General features: G+C 48.0%; 1 protein-coding gene across 4 annotated transcripts in view; it reads left to right on the top strand.

The window, feature by feature from the left end:
- The first annotated feature begins 317 nt into the window (after positions 1-317).
- The window catches only part of CAMTA2 (calmodulin binding transcription activator 2), a 103958-nt gene continuing 84031 nt past the window's right edge, over positions 318-20244 (top strand). For all 4 annotated transcript variants that reach the window (XM_077261557.1, XM_077261558.1, XM_077261559.1 and 1 more), the window contains exons 1-7: positions 318-439; positions 12961-13062; positions 14312-14415; positions 18479-18546; positions 19077-19212; positions 19291-19362; positions 19880-20033. In XM_077261557.1, coding sequence (XP_077117672.1) covers positions 13026-13062; positions 14312-14415; positions 18479-18546; positions 19077-19212; positions 19291-19362; positions 19880-20033 — 571 coding nt within the window. In that variant the 5' untranslated portion in view covers positions 318-439; positions 12961-13025. The remainder of the gene's footprint in view (positions 440-12960; positions 13063-14311; positions 14416-18478; positions 18547-19076; positions 19213-19290; positions 19363-19879; positions 20034-20244) is intronic.

Genomic DNA, 20244 nt, shown 5'->3' on the forward strand with positions numbered 1-20244 from the left:
ATACCTCATGATGAGGAGATTAGACTCGTTATACCCCATGATGAGGAGATTACACTCGTTATACCCCATGATGAGGCACATTACAAGTCTCACAACCTTCCATAGCTCCCAGTAATTCAGTGACGTCACTACACTGGACACATGTGCGGGACATAACCCGGGATGAACGGTCACACACGCTATGCATTGCTCCCGCTTACTAGCGCCACCAAGCGGCTGATCCTGGCAAGCACATGGCTGACACGAAGACTTCCGCCAGCTGAGCGCTGGAGCAGCAGCTGGTGACGTCACTGGGTGTACTGCACGCCGCATTCGGCCTCATCCAGGAGCGTTCAACGTCATGACATCGGGCCCCGCCCTCCCGGCGTGTGACGTAAGACGTTGTGATGAGAGAGGGGGGGGCTCGATGATAAGATGGCGACTGGAGGGTCCCGGGGAGGTGAGTGAGGGTCCGAGGGTGGAGACCGAGCACCGGGGAGGGGTGTGCTGTGCGGCGTGTACATATGTATACCGTCACCACTGTGCCACGTGCGAGCGTACAGCCCTGTCACCGTGTATCCCCCCCTGTCACCATATATCCCACCCTGTCACCATATATCCCCCCCTGTCACCATATATCCCACCCTGTCACCATATATCCCACCCTGTCACCATATATCCCCCCCTGTCACCATATATCCCACCCTGTCACCGTATATCCCACCCTGTCACCATATATCCCACCCTGTCACCGTATATCCCCCCTGTCACCATATATCCCACCCTGTCACCATATATCCCACCCTGTCACCATATATCCCCCCCTGTCACCATATATCCCACCCTGTCACCATATATCCCACCCTGTCACCATATATCCCACCCTGTCACCATATATCCCCCCCTGTCACCATATATCCCCCCCTGTCACCGTATATCCCACCCTGTCACCGTGTATCCCCCCCTGTCACCATATATCCCACCCTGTCACCATATATCCCACCCTGTCACCATATATCCCACCCTGTCACCATATATCCCACCCTGTCACCATATATCCCCCCCTGTCACCATATATCCCCCCCTGTCACCGTATATCCCACCCTGTCACCGTGTATCCCCCCCTGTCACCATATATCCCCCCCTGTCACCATATATCCCCCCCTGTCACCATATATCCCACCCTGTCACCATATATCCCACCCTGTCACCATATATCCCCCCCTGTCACCATATATCCCCCCCTGTCACCGTATATCCCACCCTGTCACCGTATATCCCACCCTGTCACCATATATCCCACCCTGTCACCGTATATCCCCCCTGTCACCATATATCCCACCCTGTCACCGTGTATCCCACCCTGTCACCGTGTATCCCACCCTGTCACCATATATCCCCCCCTGTCACCATATATCCCCCCCTGTCACCATATATCCCCCCCTGTCACCATATATCCCACCCTGTCACCATATATCCCCCCCTGTCACCGTATATCCCACCCTGTCACCATATATCCCACCCTGTCACCGTGTATCCCACCCTGTCACCGTGTATCCCACCCTGTCACCATATATCCCCCCCTGTCACCATATATCCCACCCTGTCACCATATATCCCCCCCTGTCACCATATATCCCCCCCTGTCACCATATATCCCACCCTGTCACCATATATCCCACCCTGTCACCGTGTATCCCACCCTGTCACCGTGTATCCCACCCTGTCACCGTGTATCCCACCCTGTCACCATATATCCCCCCCTGTCACCATATATCCCCCCCTGTCACCATATATCCCCCCCTGTCACCATATATCCCACCCTGTCACCATATATCCCCCCCTGTCACCGTATATCCCACCCTGTCACCATATATCCCACCCTGTCACCGTGTATCCCACCCTGTCACCGTGTATCCCACCCTGTCACCATATATCCCCCCCTGTCACCATATATCCCACCCTGTCACCATATATCCCCCCCTGTCACCATATATCCCCCCCTGTCACCATATATCCCCCCCTGTCACCATATATCCCACCCTGTCACCATATATCCCACCCTGTCACCGTATATCCCACCCTGTCACCATATATCCCACCCTGTCACCGTGTATCCCACCCTGTCACCATATATCCCACCCTGTCGCCGTGTGTGTGGCCCACCCTGTCGCCGTGTGTGTGGCCCACCCTGTCGCCGTGTGTGTGGCCCACCCTGTCGCCGTCTGTCTTTTCGCACGCAACCCCAACCACAACCTACACTTTTTTTTTTTTTTTAAATGTTATTACTTTACCTAATTAAGAGGGCGATAAAGGGGTGGGGGGGGGGGTGTTGATTTACTATTTTTTTTAAACTTGATCACTGTTACTTCCAAGAAGAAGACTCCGGGGGACAGACCTGGAGGGTTCGGGGACACCGGAGGGACCTGGAGGGTTCGGGGACACCGGAGGGACCAGGAGGGCTTGGGGACCCCATTTCTCTCTCCTCTGGTATGCTAGATCAGTGTTCCCCAACTCCAGTCCTCAAGGCCCACCAACAGGTCATGTTTTCAGGATTTACTTAGTATTACCCATGTGATAAATCCTGAAAACATGACCTGTTGGGGGTCCTTGAGGACTGGAGTTGGGGAACACTGTGCTACATCATATCAGAGGGGAGAAAAATAAATTTAAAATCAGACTTTTTTTTTTTTTTGCGGTCGTCTTTATTCGGTGAATAACGGCAATCGCAAACACTGGGGACGGTAAAAAGCTGCCTCATTGGGGGTGAGAAGGAAGTCTTTATATATTTATAGTATGTATGTGTAAGGAAAACCACACGAGAGGAGCCGGGGAAAACGGATATCCCCCCCCCCCCCCCCCGCCGTAACCAATCTGTGACGGAGCTTACACAGTCGCAGCTCTCTAGCGCCCCACTTACCCTCAGGTCAGTCAGGGAACTGCACCTAGGATAAGTAGGCGCCTGAGAGGCTGCCCTGTCACATACTGGTTATCGGGGCACCCTGCAATGAGGGCGGTATATATACAGTGTGTCAGTAAAGTCATGGTGCACTTTTGACCAGTCGCTGGAAAGCAACAAAAAACGACAGAAATGTGAAATCTGCTCCAAATAAAAGACAAACTCTCCCAGTTTCATACCTATTGAGTGCAGTTCGATGTGGGCTCCATTTGTTGCCCTACACACATCCAAACGATAGTGAAGTTCTTGCCACACACGGCTAAGGACGTCTGGTGTAACAGAGTGAATAACGTCTGTAATTCTCTGTTTTAAGTGATTAATGTCGTTGATACGTTAAATGTACACATGTTGCTTCACATAGCCCCAAAAGTAAAAGCCTAAGGGCGTCAGATCCGGGGATCGTGGTGGCCATGGCTTCACAGAACCCCTGCCTATCCACCGCCGGGGAAATGTTCTATCCAGAAACTCACAAACAATGGTGGCATAGTGTGGAGGAGCGCCGTCCTGTTGAAAGTTGACACCTTCTGGAAATTGTGGCACTGCGTACAATTCCAACATGTCAAGATATGTGTTTGCCGTCACAGACCGAAAAAAATGGGCCTATCACAGGGTTTCTCCACCAAACTGCCGGTTTCCTTCAACTGCTTAACCCACTGAGTAATGTTATTCCTATGTGTTGGCGCTTCGTTATAAACGTGCCGATATTCACATAGTACTTTGGTCACGGATTCGAATTTAGTGAGCCACAGAACACACTGAACTTTCCACTGTACCGTCCACATCTCAACTGGCATGGAAAACCACACAGCTGGCATAAGCTTGTGGGTGCATGATGTCACAGACCTGGCAGTGTATTAATCAGTTCAGTTCATCAGGGGTTAATCTGACTGGGGGCTCAGCAACAGCTTAAATTAGTTTGTATTGTTTGATTGGTTCTTGTTATCTCTCCTCTGATATGATTTGGCCTGAGATAGGGCGCCAAAATGTCAACTAATAAATCCTGTGACTGGTCAAAAGTGCACTATGACTTTACGGACACACTGTTTATCTCCAGTCCCAGGCTGGGAATATAGATATCAACCTCTGATCCTTCACTGCCAGGATCCCCCAATAACCCCAGAATGGTATGCTCCCACCAGTTCATTGTTAGGTATAAGCCCGGTCCGTTATCAAGCTTATATCGGGTCAGAAACCAACCCCATGTAGCGTATAAGTACTAGCCGGACTCACAGATGTGGGAAACAGGGTTTCGAGATAAAAGAGCAGCCCAAAATTACCAAAAGGCGCACTAGTTAATACAGATATATACAGATATTGTAGCCAGAAGTACAGATAAAGGTAGGGTACAGGTTGGGATTGCAGTTAGCTGTATGTGTCACGTTACTGTTTCTTATCGCTTGTGGATGAAGGGAAGCTCTCGTATCCACAGGCACCTTCTTAGTTTCTGGTCCGTCTCCACACGTGATGTGACGTGGCTTCCGTGGTAGAAAAAAGATAAAGGCTAAAGGTGTGTAGCTAGCTTTTAACCCCTAGCTCGCCCCCTCCCATATTTGCCACCGCCCCTCTGGGTTGGACTGAATTCTCCGTTAACCTCCTAGCTGAAATAATTCCCAATATCTAGGATGGGTCATAACTTCCTAGTGGGAGGTCCGAACGGGACGACTGACATCTCAACGGGTTCTTTGGGGCTGGACCGATAGAGTCCAAACTTGGGTCGGCTAAGAGGTTCTGGAGGGGCAGTCTCAATAACTCGCAATCCAGGACCGCTAGAGAAATATGAGACGCAGAAGTGCGTGCGGAGGTCTCCCAGGGTTCTGGTGGTATGTCAGATATAACCCTGAGATGCACGGTACTATCATAGTTCAACTCTAGGTGTCGGAGTCTAGAGTTTTCCCTTGACGTAGGCAGACTTGCACAAAAGACAGCAGGGGGTCCTAGCTCTGCCTTCATTAACACATGGCCTCTAATTCTCTGGCCGTTTGGACAAAGTTCTGCTCTGAGTACTTTTCCCAAGAGTAGGGCCACTTCAACACTTCAAGAGTGGAGGAAGATCTCTGGATAATCTATGGGGCCTAAATTCAAAAATCCAAAATGAAGTCTTCCTCATCCTTCACAGTATATATGTGTATGTATGTGTGTGTATGTATATATATATATATATATATATATATATATATATATATATATATATATATATATATATATATATATATATATATATATATATACTAGCTGTACTACCCGGCTTCGCCCGGGTTAATGACTGCTGTTAGCAAAATAGAATGTGTTAACAAAAATTTATTCTGCACACAAAAACCACAAAACAAATAGATAGAAATGTAATTATTAAAAGGCAAAAACTAAGCAAATAGAAGCATTTCACAACATATATTAGCTTTGTTATACTGAGAATGTCTTTGTTGCCTATATTAACCAATCAGAGCTCAGGTTAATTAACTGTAGCAAAATAGAAGCTGAGCTGTGATTGGTTGCTATTGGCAGCCTGATAAATCCCCAGCCAACAGGAAGCCCTCCCGCCTGGCAGTATATATTAGCTCACACATACACATAATAGACAGGTCATGTGACTGACAGCTGCCGTATTTCCTATATGGTACATTTGTTGCTCTTGTAGTTTGCTTATTAATCAGATTTTTATTTTTGAAGGACAATACCAGACTTGTGTGTGTTTTAGGGCGAGTTTTATGTGTCAAGTTGTGTGTGTTGAGTTGCGTGTGGCGACATGCATGTAGCGACTTTTGTGAGATGAGTTTTGTGTGGCGACATGCGTGTAGCAACATTTTGTGTGTTGAGTTGCATGTGACAGGTTAGTGTAGCAAGTTGTGTGCAGCAAGATTTGTGCATGGCGAGTTTTGCGCGTGGCGAGTTTTATGTGTGGTGCATTTTGAGTATGTGCAAGTTTTGTGTGAGGCAACTTTTGCATGTGGTGCAACTTTTGTACATGTGGCAATTTTTCTGTGTGTGCAAGTTTTGCATGAGGTGAGTTTTCCATGAGGTGAGTTTTGCACGTGTGGCGAGTTTTGCGTGAGCCTAGTTTTGCATATGGCGAGTTTTGCATGTAGCGAGTTTTGAGTGGTGACTTTTGTGTTTCGACTTTTATGTGGCGAGGTTGGTGTGTGTGTGTGGTGAAATGTGTGCTGAGGGTGGTATATGTGTTCAAGCACATGGTAGTGTGTGGCGCATTTTGTGTTTGTGTTCATATCCCCGTGTGTGGTGAGTATCCCATGTCGGGGCCCCACCTTAGCAACTGTACGGTATATACTCTTTGTCGCCATCGCTCTCATTCTTTAAGTCCTCATTGTTCACATCTGGCAGCTGTCAATTTTCCTCCAACACTTTTCCCTTCACTTTTTCCCCATTATGTAGATAGGAGCAAAATTGTTTGGTGAATTGGAACGCGCGGGGTTAAAATTTCACCTCACAACATAGCCTATGACGCTCTCGGGGTCCAGACGTGTGACTGTGCAAAATTTTGTGGCTGTAGCTGCGACGGTACAGATGCCAATCCCGGACATACACACATACATACATACACACATTCAGCTTTATATATTAGATATACCTGTATGTAATCTCCTGTATATAGTATATACCTGTGTGTCATCTCACCTATATATAGTATATATCTGTGTGTCATCTCCTGTATATAGTATATACCTGTATGTCATCTCCTCCTATACATAGCATATACCTGTGTCATCTCCTCCTGTATATACTATATACCTGTAGGTAATCTGCTCCTGTATATAGTATATACCTGTGTGTCATCTCCTCCTGTATATAGTATATACCTGTATGTCATCTCCTCCTGTATGTAGTATATACCTGTATGTCATCTCCTCCTCTATATAGTATATACCTGTGTCATCTCTCCTGTATATAGTATATATCTGTGTGTCATCTCCTCCTGTATATAGTATATACCTGTGTGTCATCTCCCCTGTAAATAGTATATACCTGTGTGTCATCTCCTGTATATAGTATATAGCTGTATGCCATCTCCTCCTGTATTAGCCCTCGTTCACACGTTATTTGGTCAGTATTTTTACCTCAGTATTTGTAAGCTAAAATGGCAGCCTGATAAATCCCCAGCCAACAGTAAGGCCACCCCCTGGCAGTATATATTAGCTCACACATACACATAATAGACTGGTCATGTGACTGACAGCTGCCGGATTCCTATATGGTACATTTGTTGCTCTTGTAGTTTGTCTGCTTATTAATCAGATTTTTATTTTTGAAGGATACCAGACTTGTGTGTGTTTTAGGGCGAGTTTCGTGTGTCAAGTTGTGTGTGTTGAGTTGCGTGTGGCGACATGCATGTAGGGACTTTTGTGAGATGAGTTTTGTGTGGCGACATGCGTGTAGCAACTTTTTGTGTGTCGAGTTGCATGTGACAGGTTAGTGTAGCAAGTTGTGTGCAGCAAGTTTTGCGCATGGCGAGTTTTGCGCGTGGCGAGTTTTATGTGTGGTGCCTTTTGAGTATGTGCAAGTTTTGTGTGAGGCAACTTTTGCATGTGTTGCAACTTTTGTGCATGTGGCAATTTTTCTGCGTGTGGCAATTTTTCTGCGTGTGCAAGTTTTGCGTGTGGCGAGTTTTGCACGTGTGGCGAGTTTTGCATGTGGAGAGTTTTGCGCGTGGCGAGTTTTGAGCGGCGACTTTTGTGTTTCTACTTTTATGTGGCGAGGTTGGTGTATGTGTGGTGAAATGTGCACTGAGGGTGGTATATGTGTTCGAGCACGTGGTAGTGTGTGGCGCATTTTGTGTGTGTGTTCATATCCCCGTGGTGGTGTGATTATCCCATGTTGGGGCCCCACCTTAGCAACTGTACAGTATATACTCTTTGGTGCCATCGCTGTCATTCTTTAAGTCCCCCTTGTTCACATCTAGCAGCTGTTAATTTGCCTCCAACACTTTTCCTTTCATTTTTTCCCCATTATGTAGATAGGGGCAAAATTGTTTGGTGACTTGGAAAGCGCGGGGTTAAAATTTCACCTCACAATATAGCTTTGACGCTCTCAGGGTCCAGACGTGTGACTGTGCAAAATTTTGTGCCTGTAGCTGCGACGCCTCCAACACTTTTCCTTTCACTTTTTCCCCATTATGTAGATAGGGGCAAAATTGTTTGGTGAATTGGAAAGCGCGGGGTTAAAATTTCACCTCACAACATAGCCTATGACGCTCTCGGGGTCCAGACGTGTGACTGTGCAAAATTTTGTGGCTGTAGCTGCTACGGTTCAGATGCCAATCCCGGACATACATACATACATACATACATACATACACACACACACACATTCAGCTTTATATATTAGATATATATATATATATATATATATACACACACACACACAATACAAAGCAGAGGTTTGGACACACCTTCTCATTTAAAGATTTTTCTGTATTTTCATGACTATGAAAATTGTACATTCACACTGAAGGCATCAAAACTATGAATTATCACATGTGGAATTATATACTTAACAAAAAAGTGTGAAACAACTGAAATTATGTCTTATATTCTAGGTTCTTCAAAGTAGCCACCTTTTACTTTGATGACTGCTTTGCGCACTCTTGGCATTCTCTTGATGATCTTCAAGAGGTAGTCACCGGGAATGGTTTTCACTTCACAGGTGTGCCCTGTCAGGTTTAATAAGTGGGACTTCTTGCCTTATAAATGGGGTTGGGACCGTCAGTTGTGTTGAGCAGAAGTCTGGTGGATACACAGCTGATAGTCCTACTGAATAGACTGTAAGAATTTGTATTATGGCAAGTAAAAAGCAGCAAAGTAAAGAAAAACGAGTGGACATCATTACTTTAAGAAATGAAGGTCAGTCAGTCCGAAAAATTGGGAAAACTTTGAAAGTGTCCCCAAGTGCAGTGGCAAAAACCATCAAGCACTACAAAGAAACTGGCTCACATGAGGACCGCCCCAGGAAAGGAAGACCAAGAGTCACCTCTGCTTCTGAGGATAAGTTTATCCGAGTCACCAGCCTCAGAAATCGCAGGTTATCAGCAGCTCAGATTAGAGACCAGGTCAATGCCACACAGAGTTCTAGCAGCAGACACATCTCTACAACAACTGGTAAGAGGAGACTTTGTGCAGCAGGTCTTCATGGTAAAATAGCTGCTAGGAAACCACTGCTAAGGACAGGCAACAAGCAGAAGAGACTTGTTTGGGCTAAAGAACACAAGGAATGGACATTAGACCAGTGGAAATCTGTGCTTTGGTCTGATGAGTCCAAATTTGAGATCTTTGGTTCCAACCACCGTGTCTTTGTGTGATGCAGAAAAGGTGAACATATGGGCTCTACATGCCTGGTTCCCACCGTGAAGCATGGTGGAGGAGGTGTGATGGTGTGGGGGGGCTTTGCTGGTGACACTGTTGGGGATTTATTCAAAATTGAAGGCATACTGAACCAGCATGGCTCCCACAGCATCTTGCAGCAGCATGCTATTCCATCCGGTTTGCATTTAGTTGGACCATCATTTATTTTTCAACAGGACAATGACCCCAAACACACCTCCAGGCTGTGTAAGGGCTATTTGACCACGAAGGAGAGTGATGGGTGCTACACCAGATGACCTGGCCTCCACAGTCACCAGACCTGAACCCAATCGAGATGGTTTGGGGTGAGCAGGACCGCAGAGTGAAGGCAAAAGGGCCAACAAGTGCTAAGCATCTCTGGGAACTCCTTCAAGATTGTTGGAAGACCATTCCCAGTGACTACCTCGTGAAGCTCATCAAGAGAATATCAAGAGTGCAAAGCAGTCATCAAAGCAAAAGGTGGCTACTTTGAAGAACCTAGAACATAAGACATAATTTCAGTTGTTTCACACTTTTTTGTTAAGTATATAATTCCACATGTGTTAATTCATAGTTTTGATGCCTTCACTGTGAATGTACAATTTTCATAGTCATGAAAATACAGAAACACCTGTAAATGAGAAGGTGTGTCCAAACTTTTGCTCTGTACTGTGTGTGTGTGTGTGTATATATAGTACACCTGTCCAACTTCTTGTTAACACTTAATTTCTAATCAGCCAATCACATGGCGGCAACTCAGTGCATTTAGGCATGTAGACATGGTCAAGACAATCTCCTGCAGTTCAAACCGAGCATCAGTATGGGGAAGAAAGGTGATTTGAGTGCCTTTGAACGTGGCATGGTTGTTGGTGCCAGAAGGGCTGGTCTGAGTATTTCAGAAACTGCTGATCTACTGGGATTTTCACGCACAACCATCTCTAGGGTTTACAGAGAATGGTCCGAAAAAGAAAAAAAATCCAGTGAGCGGCAGTTCTGTGGGCGGAAATGCCTTGTTGATGCCAGAGGTCAGAGGAGAATGGGCAGACTGGTTCGAGCTGATAGAAAGGCAACAGTGACTCAAATCGCCACCCGTTACAACCAAGGTAGGCCTAAGAGCATCTGTGAACGCACAGTGCGTCGAACTTTGAGGCAGATGGGCTACAGCAGCAGAAGACCACACCGGGTACCACTCCTTTCAGCTAAGAACAGGAAACTGAGGCTACAATTTGTACAAGCTCATCGAAATTGGACAGTAGAAGATTGGAAAAACGTTGCTTGGTCTGATGAGTCTCGATTTCTGCTGCGACATTCGGATGGTAGGGTCAGAATTTGGCGTAAACAACATGAAAGCATGGATCCATCCTGCCTTGTATGGAGCATCTTTGGGATGTGCAGCCGACAAATCTGCGGCAACTGTGTGATGCCATCATGTCAATATGGACCAAAATCTCTGAGGAATGCTTCCAGCACCTTGTTGAATCTATGCCACGAAGAATTGAGGCAGTTCTGAAGGCAAAAGGGGGTCCAACCCGTTACTAGCATGGTGTACCTAATAAAGTGGCCGGTGAGTGTATATATACAGATATATATATATATATATATATATATATATATATATATATATATAGATATATATATATATATATAGATATATCTATAGATATATAGATATATATCTATATATAGATATATATCTATATATAGATATATAGAGCTATATATATATACATATATATAATATATATATATATATTCTACTATATAATTGTCTAAGGGTCACTTTACGTCTGTCTTTCTGTCTGTCACGGATATTCATTGGTCGCGGCCTGTCTGTCTGTCATTGAAATCCAAGTAGCTGAGTGGTCGTGGCCGTTTTGCCGCGACCAATCCGTGACGGGCACAGTGCGGCGGCAAAATGGCCGCTCCTTCCTCCCCGCAGTCAGTACCCGCTCCACACTCCCCCTCCAGTCAGCGCTCACACAGGTTTAATGACAGCGGTAACAGACCGCGTTATGCCGCGGTGTAACGCACTCCGTTACCGCTGCTATTAACCCTGTGTGACCAACTTTTTACTATTGATGCTGCCTATGCGGCATCAATAGTTAAAAGATCTAATGTTAAAAATAATTAAAAAAATAAAAAATCATTATATACTCACCGTCCGTCGGCCCCTCGGATCCAGAACCGGCCTTTCCCGCTCATCGCGACGCTCCGGTGACTGCTCCATGCATTGCGGTCTCGCGAGACCGCTACGTCTTCATCTCGCGAGACTGCTACATCTTCATCTCTCGAGACCACAATGCACTCTTGGGACCGGAGCATGCGAGGAGCGTCGGTAACCGCTTCGCCTGGATCCGGGGCCAACGGAAGGTGAGTATATAACTATTTTTTATTTTAATTCTTTTTTTTTACCAAGGATATGATGCCCACATTGCTATATACTGCGTGGGCTGTGTTATACACTGCGTGGGCTGTGGTATAAACTACGTGGGCTGTGTTATATGCTACGTGGGCTGTTATACACTCTGTGGTCTGTGCTATATACTACGTGGCTGTGCTATATACTCCGTGGCCTGTGTTATGTACTCCGTGGCCTGTGTTATGTACTCCGTGGGCTGGGCTATGTACTCCGTGGGCTGGGCTATGTACTCCGTGGGCTGTTATATACTACGTGGCTGTGCTATATGCTACATAGCCAGCCAGCCGCGAACAATCAGCTACAGGCGCAGTCCGGCCGCAAATTGGCGCGGGATTTGAACCACGCTTCGCTAATTGGTCGCGGCCGGCCGAATCCTGTGTATTCAATGTATTATTCTAAAATCTTCATAAATAAACTACATACACATTCTAGAATACCCGATGCGTTAGAATCGGGCTACCATCTAGTATGACTAATCCTTGTCCTGTGCACAGATTCTCCCCCTCAGCTGTGGATCTCTGCGGCTCCTCCAGTGACCATAGGCCGAGCAGCTGTTTCTCTCATTAGTGCTCTCCATACTTTAATGTCAGGTTAGTTGGATGGCCATGTCTTCGTAGGTTTGCAGTTGTGCCGTACTCCTTCCATTTTTTGATGCTAGATTATACAGTGCTCCATGAGATGTTCAGAGCTTGGGCTATTGTTTATAACCTAACCCTACTTTACTCTTCATAACTTTATACCTTTATCCCTGACCTGTCTGGTGGGCTCCTTGGCTTTCATCATGCTGTTTGGTCCCTAATGTTCGCACATAAACCTCTGAGGCCTTCACAGAAAAGCTGCAGTTATACTGAGAAGGAATCACACCCAGGTGGACGCAATGTATTAATGATGTGACTTCTGGGGGCTATTTTTCACGCAGGATTTTATTTAGGGTGATTAGACTACAGGGGGCTGAATACTAATGCACCTCACCTCAGTCATTGCTGACATTGCCTCTTATCTCCTGGCTGTGGATGAGGGTGAAGGTTGCTGCATTTATTACCTGGATTATCAGCGCCGCGTCCTTTACCCCGTGTGACACTCCATGTTGTGCACAGGTGCATGCTGGGTATTTCGCGGAGGGTGCGGGCCTGGACGTCCGCTCTTACCTGTAGTCTCCATCTCGCATGTCCGTGTCCAATCATTCCTGGACCACAGATGTCCACACGACGGACACCAGGAGATAACCGGTGTTTCCTCACTCTCCTAATCCCTCCTGTTCTCTTGTGTTCCAGAGAACAGTAAATCCAGACGCCCCCGAGCCTAACGCGTGTTCTCCTCCCCCCGAGATGTCCCACTAATGGCCATGAATAGCAAGGAGGGCGCTGAGGTCTCAGGTAAGATTATATGTGAGATTATAACCTGTACTGGGGTCTCAGGTGAGATTATATGTGAGGTTATATCCTGTACTGGGGTCTCAGGTGAGATTATACCCTGTATCAGGCTCTCAGATGAGATTATACCCTGTACTGAGGTCTCAGGTGAGATTATATGTGACATTATAACCTGTACTGGGGTCTCAGGTGAGATTATATGTGAGGTTATATCCTGTACTGGGGTCTCGGGTGAGATTATACCCTGTATCAGGCTCTCAGATGAGATTATACCCTGTACTGAGGTCTAAAGTGAGATTATATGTGAATTTATACCCTGTACTGAGGTCTAAAGTGAGATTATATGTGAGATTATAACCTGTACTGGGGTCTCGGGTGAGATTATATGTGAGGTTATATCCTGTACTGGGGTCTCAGGTGAGATTATACCCTGTATCAGGCTCTCAGATGAGATTATACCCTGTACTGAGGTCTCAGGTGAGATTATATGTGAGATTATAACCTGTACTGGGGTCTCAGGTGAGATTATATGTGAGGTTATATCCTGTACTGGGGTCTCGGGTGAGATTATACCCTGTATCAGGCTCTCAGATGAGATTATACCCTGTACTGAGGTCTAAAGTGAGATTATATGTGAATTTATACCCTGTACTGAGGTCTAAAGTGAGATTATATGTGAGATTATAACCTGTACTGGGGTCTCGGGTGAGATTATATGTGAGGTTATATCCTGTACTGGGGTCTCAGGTGAGATTATACCCTGTATCAGGCTCTCAGATGAGATTATACCCTGTACTGAGGTCTCAGGTGAGATTATATGTGAGATTATAACCTGTACTGGGGTCTCAGGTGAGATTATATGTGAGGTTATATCCTGTACTGAGGTCTCAGGTGAGATTATATGTGAATTTATACCCTGTACTGAGGTCTAAAGTGAGATTATATGTGAGATTATACCCTGTACTGAGGTTTTAAGTAATATTATATATGATATTATGCCTTGTTCTGAGGGCTAAAATGAGATTATATGTGAGATTATACTGAGGTCTGAAGTAAGATTATATGTGAGATTATACCATGTGCTGGGGTATCAGGTGAGATTATACCCTGTGTTGGGTTCTTGGATTAGATTATACCTTGTATCGGGAACTCGGGTGAGATTATACCCTGTACTGAGGTCTAAAGTGAGATTATATGTGATATTATACCCTGTATCGGGGTCTCTTATAATCCCACATTTTTTGTTCTTTAGAGAACAGTCACCACATTAAGATTTTTCTACCCAAGAAGCTGCTGGAGTGTTTACCGAGGTGCGCAGCCCTGCCGAAAGAGAGGCTGCGCTGGAACACCAATGAGGTACGGCGCCTCCTGAGATACTCTGTGCTGCTCAATACGTACCGCTATGTAACCTGTGATCGCTGAGATCGGTCTTCTCTCCTGAGATACTCTGTGCTGCTGTATGCCTGCTGCTGTGTGACCGCTGAGATTATCCTTCTCTCCTGAGATACTCTGTGCTGCTGTATGCCTACTGCTGTGTGATCTGTGATAACTGAAATCAGCCTCCTCTCCTGAGATACTCTGTGCTGCTGTATGCCTGCTGCTGTGTGATCTATGATCTCTGAGATCAGCCTTCTCTCCTTAGATACTCTGTGCTGCTGTATGCCTGCTGCTGTTTGACCGCTGAGATCAGCCTTCTCTCCTGAGATACTCTGTGCTGCTGTATGCCTGCTGCTGTTTGACCGCTGAGATCAGCCTTCTCTCCTGAGATACTCTGTGCTGCTGTATGCCTGCTGCTGTTTGACCGCTAAGATCAGCCTTCTCCTGAGATACTCTGTGCTGCTGTATGCCTGCTGCTGTGTGATCTGCGATCGCTGAGATCAGCCTCCTCTCCTGAGATACTCTGTGCTGCTGTATGCCTGCTGCTGTGTGATCTGTGAAATCTGAGATCAACCTTCTCTCCTGAGATACTCTGTGCTGCTGTATGCCTGCTGCTGTGTGACCGCTGAGATCAGCCTTCTCCTGAGATACTCTGTGCTGCTGTATGCCTGCTGCTGTGTGATCTGCGATCGCTGAGATCAGCCTCCTCTCCTGAGATACTCTGTGCTGCTGTATGCCTGCTGCTGTGTGATCTGTGAAATCTGAGATCAACCTTCTCTCCTGAGATACTCTGTGCTGCTGTATGCCTGCTGCTGTGTGACCGCTGAGATTAGCCTTCTCTCCTGAGATACTCTGTGCTGCTGTATGCCTTCTGCTGTGTGATCTGTGATCTCTGAGATCAGCCTTCTCTCCTGAGATACTCTGTGCTGCTGTATGCCTTCTGCTGTGTGATCTGTGATCTCTGAGATCAGCCTTCTCTCCTGAGATACTCTGTGCTGCTGTATGCCTGCTGATGTGTGACCGCTGAGATCAGCCTTCTCTCCTGAGATACTCTGTGCTGCTGTATGCCTTCTGCTGTGTGATCTGTGATCTGAGATCAGCCTTCTCTCCTGAGATACTCTGTGCTGCTGTATGCCTAGTGCTGTGACCTGTGATCGCTGAGATCAGCCTTCTCTCCTGAGATTCTCTGTGCTGCTGTATGCCTGCTGCTATGTGATCTGTGATCGCTGAGATCAGCCTTCTCTCCTGAGATACTCTGTGCTGCTGTATGCCTGCTGCTGTGTGACCTGTGATCCCTGAGATCAGCCTTCTCTCCTGAGATACTCTGTGCTGCAGTATGCCTGCTGCTGTGTGACCGCTGAGATCAGCCTTCTCTCCTGAGATACTTTGTGCTGCTGTATGCCTTCTGCTGTGTGATCTGTGATCTCTGAGATCAGCCTTCTCTCCTGAGATACTCTGTGCTGCTGTATGCCTGCTGCTATGTGATCTGGGATCGCTGAGATCAGCCTTCTCTCCTGAGATACTCTGTGCTGCTGTATGCCTTCTGCTGTGTGATCTGTGATCTGAGATCAGCCTCCTCTCCTGAGATACTCTGTGCTGCTGTATGCCTGCTGCTGTGTGATCTGTGATCTCTGAGATCAGCCTTCTCTCCTGAGATACTGTGCTGCTGTATGCCTACTGCTGTGTGACCTGTGATCCCTGAGATCAGCCTTGTCTCCTGAGATACTCTGTGCTGCTGTATGCCTACCGCTGTGTGACCTGTGACCGCTGAGATCAGCCTCCTCTCCTGAGATACTCTGGGCTGCTGTATGCCTGCTGCTGTGTGATCTGTGATCTCTGAGATCAGCCTTCTCCTGAGATACTCTGTGCTGCTGTATGCCTCCTGCTGTGTGACCTGTGATCCCTGAGATCAGCCTTCTCTCCTGAGATACTCTGTGCTGCTGTATGCCTGCTGCTGTGTGATCTATGATCTCTGAGATCAGCCTTCTCTCTTGAGATACTCTGTGCTGCTGTATGCCTGCTGTGTGATCTGTGATCTCTGAGATCAGCCTTCTCTCCTGAGATACTCTGTGCTGCTGTATGCCTACCACTGTGTGATCTATGATTTCTGAGATCAGCCTCTTCTCCTGAGATACTCTGTGCTGCTGTATGCCTGCTGCTGTGTGACCGCTGAGATCAGCCTTCTCTCCTGAGATACTCTGTGCTGCTGTATGCATGCTTCTGTGTGATCTGTGATCGCTGAGATCAGCCTTCTCTCCTGAGATACTCTGTGCTGCTGTATGCCTGCTGCTGTGTGACCGCTGAGATCAGCCTTCTCTCCTGAGATACAGATACTCTGTGCTGCTGTATGCCTGCTGCTGTGTGATCTGTGTTCGCTGAGATCAGCCTTCTCTCCTGAGATACTCTGTGCTGCTGTATGCCTCCTGCTGTGTGACCTGTGATCGCTGAGATCAGCCTTCTCTCCTGAGATACTCTGTGCTGCTGTATGCCTACTGCTGTGTGACCTGTGATCGCTGAGATCAGCCTTCTCTCCTGAGATACTCTGTGCTGCTGTATGCCTCCTGCTGTGTGACCTGTGATCGCTGAGATCAGCCTTCTCTCCTGAGATACTCTGTGCTGCTGTATGCCTGCTGCTGTGTGATCTGTGATCTCTGAGATCAGCCTTCTCTCCTGAGATACTCTGTGCTGCTGTATGCCTCCTGCTGTGTGACCTGTGATCGCTGAGATCAGCCTTCTCTCCTGAGATACTCTGTGCTGCTGTATGCCTGCTGCTATGTGATCTGTGATCGCTGAGATCAGCCTTCTCTCCTGAGATACTCTGTGCTGCTTTATGCCTGCTGCTGTGTGACCGCTGAGATCAGCCTTCTCTCCTGAGATACAGATACTCTTTGCTGCTGTATGCCTGCTGCTGTGTGATCTGTGTTCGCTGAGATCAGCCTTCTCTCCTGAGATACTCTGTGCTGCTGTTTGCCTCCTGCTGTGTGACCTGTGATCGCTGAGATCAGCCTTCTCTCCTGAGATACTCTGTGCTGCTGTATGCCTGCTGCTGTGTGATCTGTGTTCGCTGAGATCAGCCTTCTCTCCTGAGATACTCTGTGCTGCTGTATGCCTACTGCTGTGTGACCTGTGATCGCTGAGATCAGCCTTCTCTCCTGAGATACTCTGTGCTGCTGTATGCCTCCTGCTGTGTGACCTGTGATCGCTGAGATCAGCCTTCTCTCCTGAGATACTCTGTGCTGCTGTATGCCTGCTGCTGTGTGATCTGTGATCTCTGAGATCAGCCTTCTCTCCTGAGATACTCTGTGCTGCTGTATGCCTCCTGCTGTGTGACCTGTGATCGCTGAGATCAGCCTTCTCTCCTGAGATACTCTGTGCTGCTGTATGCCTCCTGCTGTGTGACCTGTGATCGCTGAGATCAGCCTTCTCTCCTGAGATACTCTGTGCTTCTGTATGCCTACCGCTGTGTGATCTATGATAGCTGAGATCAGCCTTTTCTCCTTAAATACTCTGTGCTGCTGTATGCCTGCTGCTGTGTGATCTGTGATCTCTGAGATCAGCCTTCTCTCCTGAGATACTCTGTGCTGCTGTATGCCTCCTGCTGTGTGACCTGTGATCGCTGAGATCAGCCTTCTCTCCTGAGATACTCTGTGCTGCTGTATGCCTACTGCTGTGTGATCTGTGTTCGCTGAGATCAGCCTTCTCTCCTGAGATACTCTGTGCTGCTGTATGCCTCCTGCTGTGTGACCTGTGATCTGTGAGATCAGCCTTCTCTCCTGATATACTCTGTGCTGCTGTATGCCTCCTGCTGTGTGACCTGTGATCGCTGAGATCAGCCTTCTCTCCTGAGATACTCTGTGCTTCTGTATGCCTACCGCTGTGTGATCTATGATAGCTGAGATCAGCCTTTTCTCCTTAAATACTCTGTGCTGCTCTCTTGTATGTTCCTCGTTCTGTCCGCTTCGCCCCGGTCGCCATCTCGGCTCGCTTTGCTTCGGCCATGCTCTGTGTGACTTTTACCTGGATTCTTCTGCTCTGTCTGCAGGAGATCGCCTCGTACCTGATCACCTTCGAGAAGCACGAGGAGTGGCTGTCCTGTGCACCCAAGACCAGGTGACCGCCTGCTGCTCAGTGCTGCCGCCTCCTAGTGTGCTGGAATGGTGCCGGGGCCACTACAAGGAGTTGTACCTCTGTATCTCTGTGCCACGCGGCTGCGTGAGGTCACTTTGGGGGGCTCGGAGATGTAGATAGGGACTGTTCTCCTGCCTTCACCCCCCAAGCACGGTGCACACACCCACTGTGTCCGGGGACAGTCTGTGAAACTTCCCCTCCGCTACCTTTTCAATAGACAGTTCCAGCATTCTGCCAGCACTATAGGATCTGGAATACGAGCCCATAATCTGTCCCCACTTGCTGCCGTGAGACACCGGCCGTCCCCCCACTATATGTAAATCCAGGGATTCAGACCGCCTGTCCCTCGCTTTATCTGTCAGTCTGACCCTCCAGGGAACGGTTTTTATTTCTCTCAGGTTTGTAATAAATTGAGGGACCCTTTAATTCTGGCTAGCGTTAATGATTGCCCCCATGATATATGATGTCCTCCCCTGTGTCAGGGGTTTCATCCTGTGTTTCTGTATGTGCAGACCCCAGAACGGCTCCATTATCCTGTACAACCGCAAGAAGGTGAAATATCGGAAAGATGGCTACTGCTGGAAGAAGCGCAAGGACGGCAAGACCACCCGAGAGGATCACATGAAGCTGAAGGTGCAGGGCATGGAGGTGCGTCCCGAGGGGGAGCCAGCCCGGGGGGCCGTCCTCTCTCCTCCCGTCCTCTAACCTCCCCCTCTGTCTCCGCAGTGCCTGTATGGCTGCTACGTGCACTCCTCCATCGTCCCGACATTTCACCGCCGCTGCTACTGGCTCCTGCAGGTGAGGAATGGTGCCGCCTGCAATGTAAAGGACGGGGGTGGCACTCTGATGCCATGTCTGCTGACCCTACAGTCGATGAGATTACAGGACTGCCCGAGGTGCAGATCCGTGCCGGCGGCGGGACGAGCGTGACCTCCGAGACTACGGTGTGCGGTCTTACCCGAGGCTGGAGGAGCCGCGCCGGACATGAGGTCGGGGACAGCAGACTATAAGACGTCTCTGGCACCGCCTGCTTGCTGTCCAGCCCGCGTCCAGGTTGCAGCTATTAGTCACTTGGCCGTAGGGGGACCTCAGTGAGCCACGGCTCCGCTCTGTATAGGGCCTGAGCTTAGCGGTGCCTCGTCCCCGTTAGTCCCTGCTGGTCGCTGTCCTCCATACTGGTGGTGCCGCTATCCACTGTGACATACACTGACGTCCATCAGGGTGTGGGAGCGACACTGGCGCTACAGTCGAGCGCACGGCCAGGCGCTGATTATCGGGGAGGAGTCTTCTGTGACTCGTCTGCCATCTCTTCCAGAACCCGGACATCGTCCTCGTTCACTACCTGAATGTCCCAGCCATCGAGGACTGCGGGAAGATCTGCGGCCCCATCCTCTGTTCCACCAGCAGTGACCGCAAGGAGTGGATGAAGTGGAGCAAGGAGGAGCTGATCAGCCAGCTGAAGCCCATGTGTAAGGACCAGGGGGGTGTATGGGGGGTGTCATATATACAGAGGGGATCGGTCTATAGGGGATGTGTGTGATATACAGAGGGAAGGGTCTATAGGGGATGTGTGTGATATACAGAGGGAAGGGTCTATAGGGGATGTGTATCGTATACAGAGGGACTAGACTATAGGGGACGTGTATCGTATACAGAGGGGACCGGTCTATAGGGGATGTG

This window comes from Ranitomeya variabilis, chromosome 5 (assembly GCF_051348905.1).
Source record: "Ranitomeya variabilis isolate aRanVar5 chromosome 5, aRanVar5.hap1, whole genome shotgun sequence".
Lineage (NCBI taxonomy): Eukaryota > Metazoa > Chordata > Amphibia > Anura > Dendrobatidae > Ranitomeya > Ranitomeya variabilis.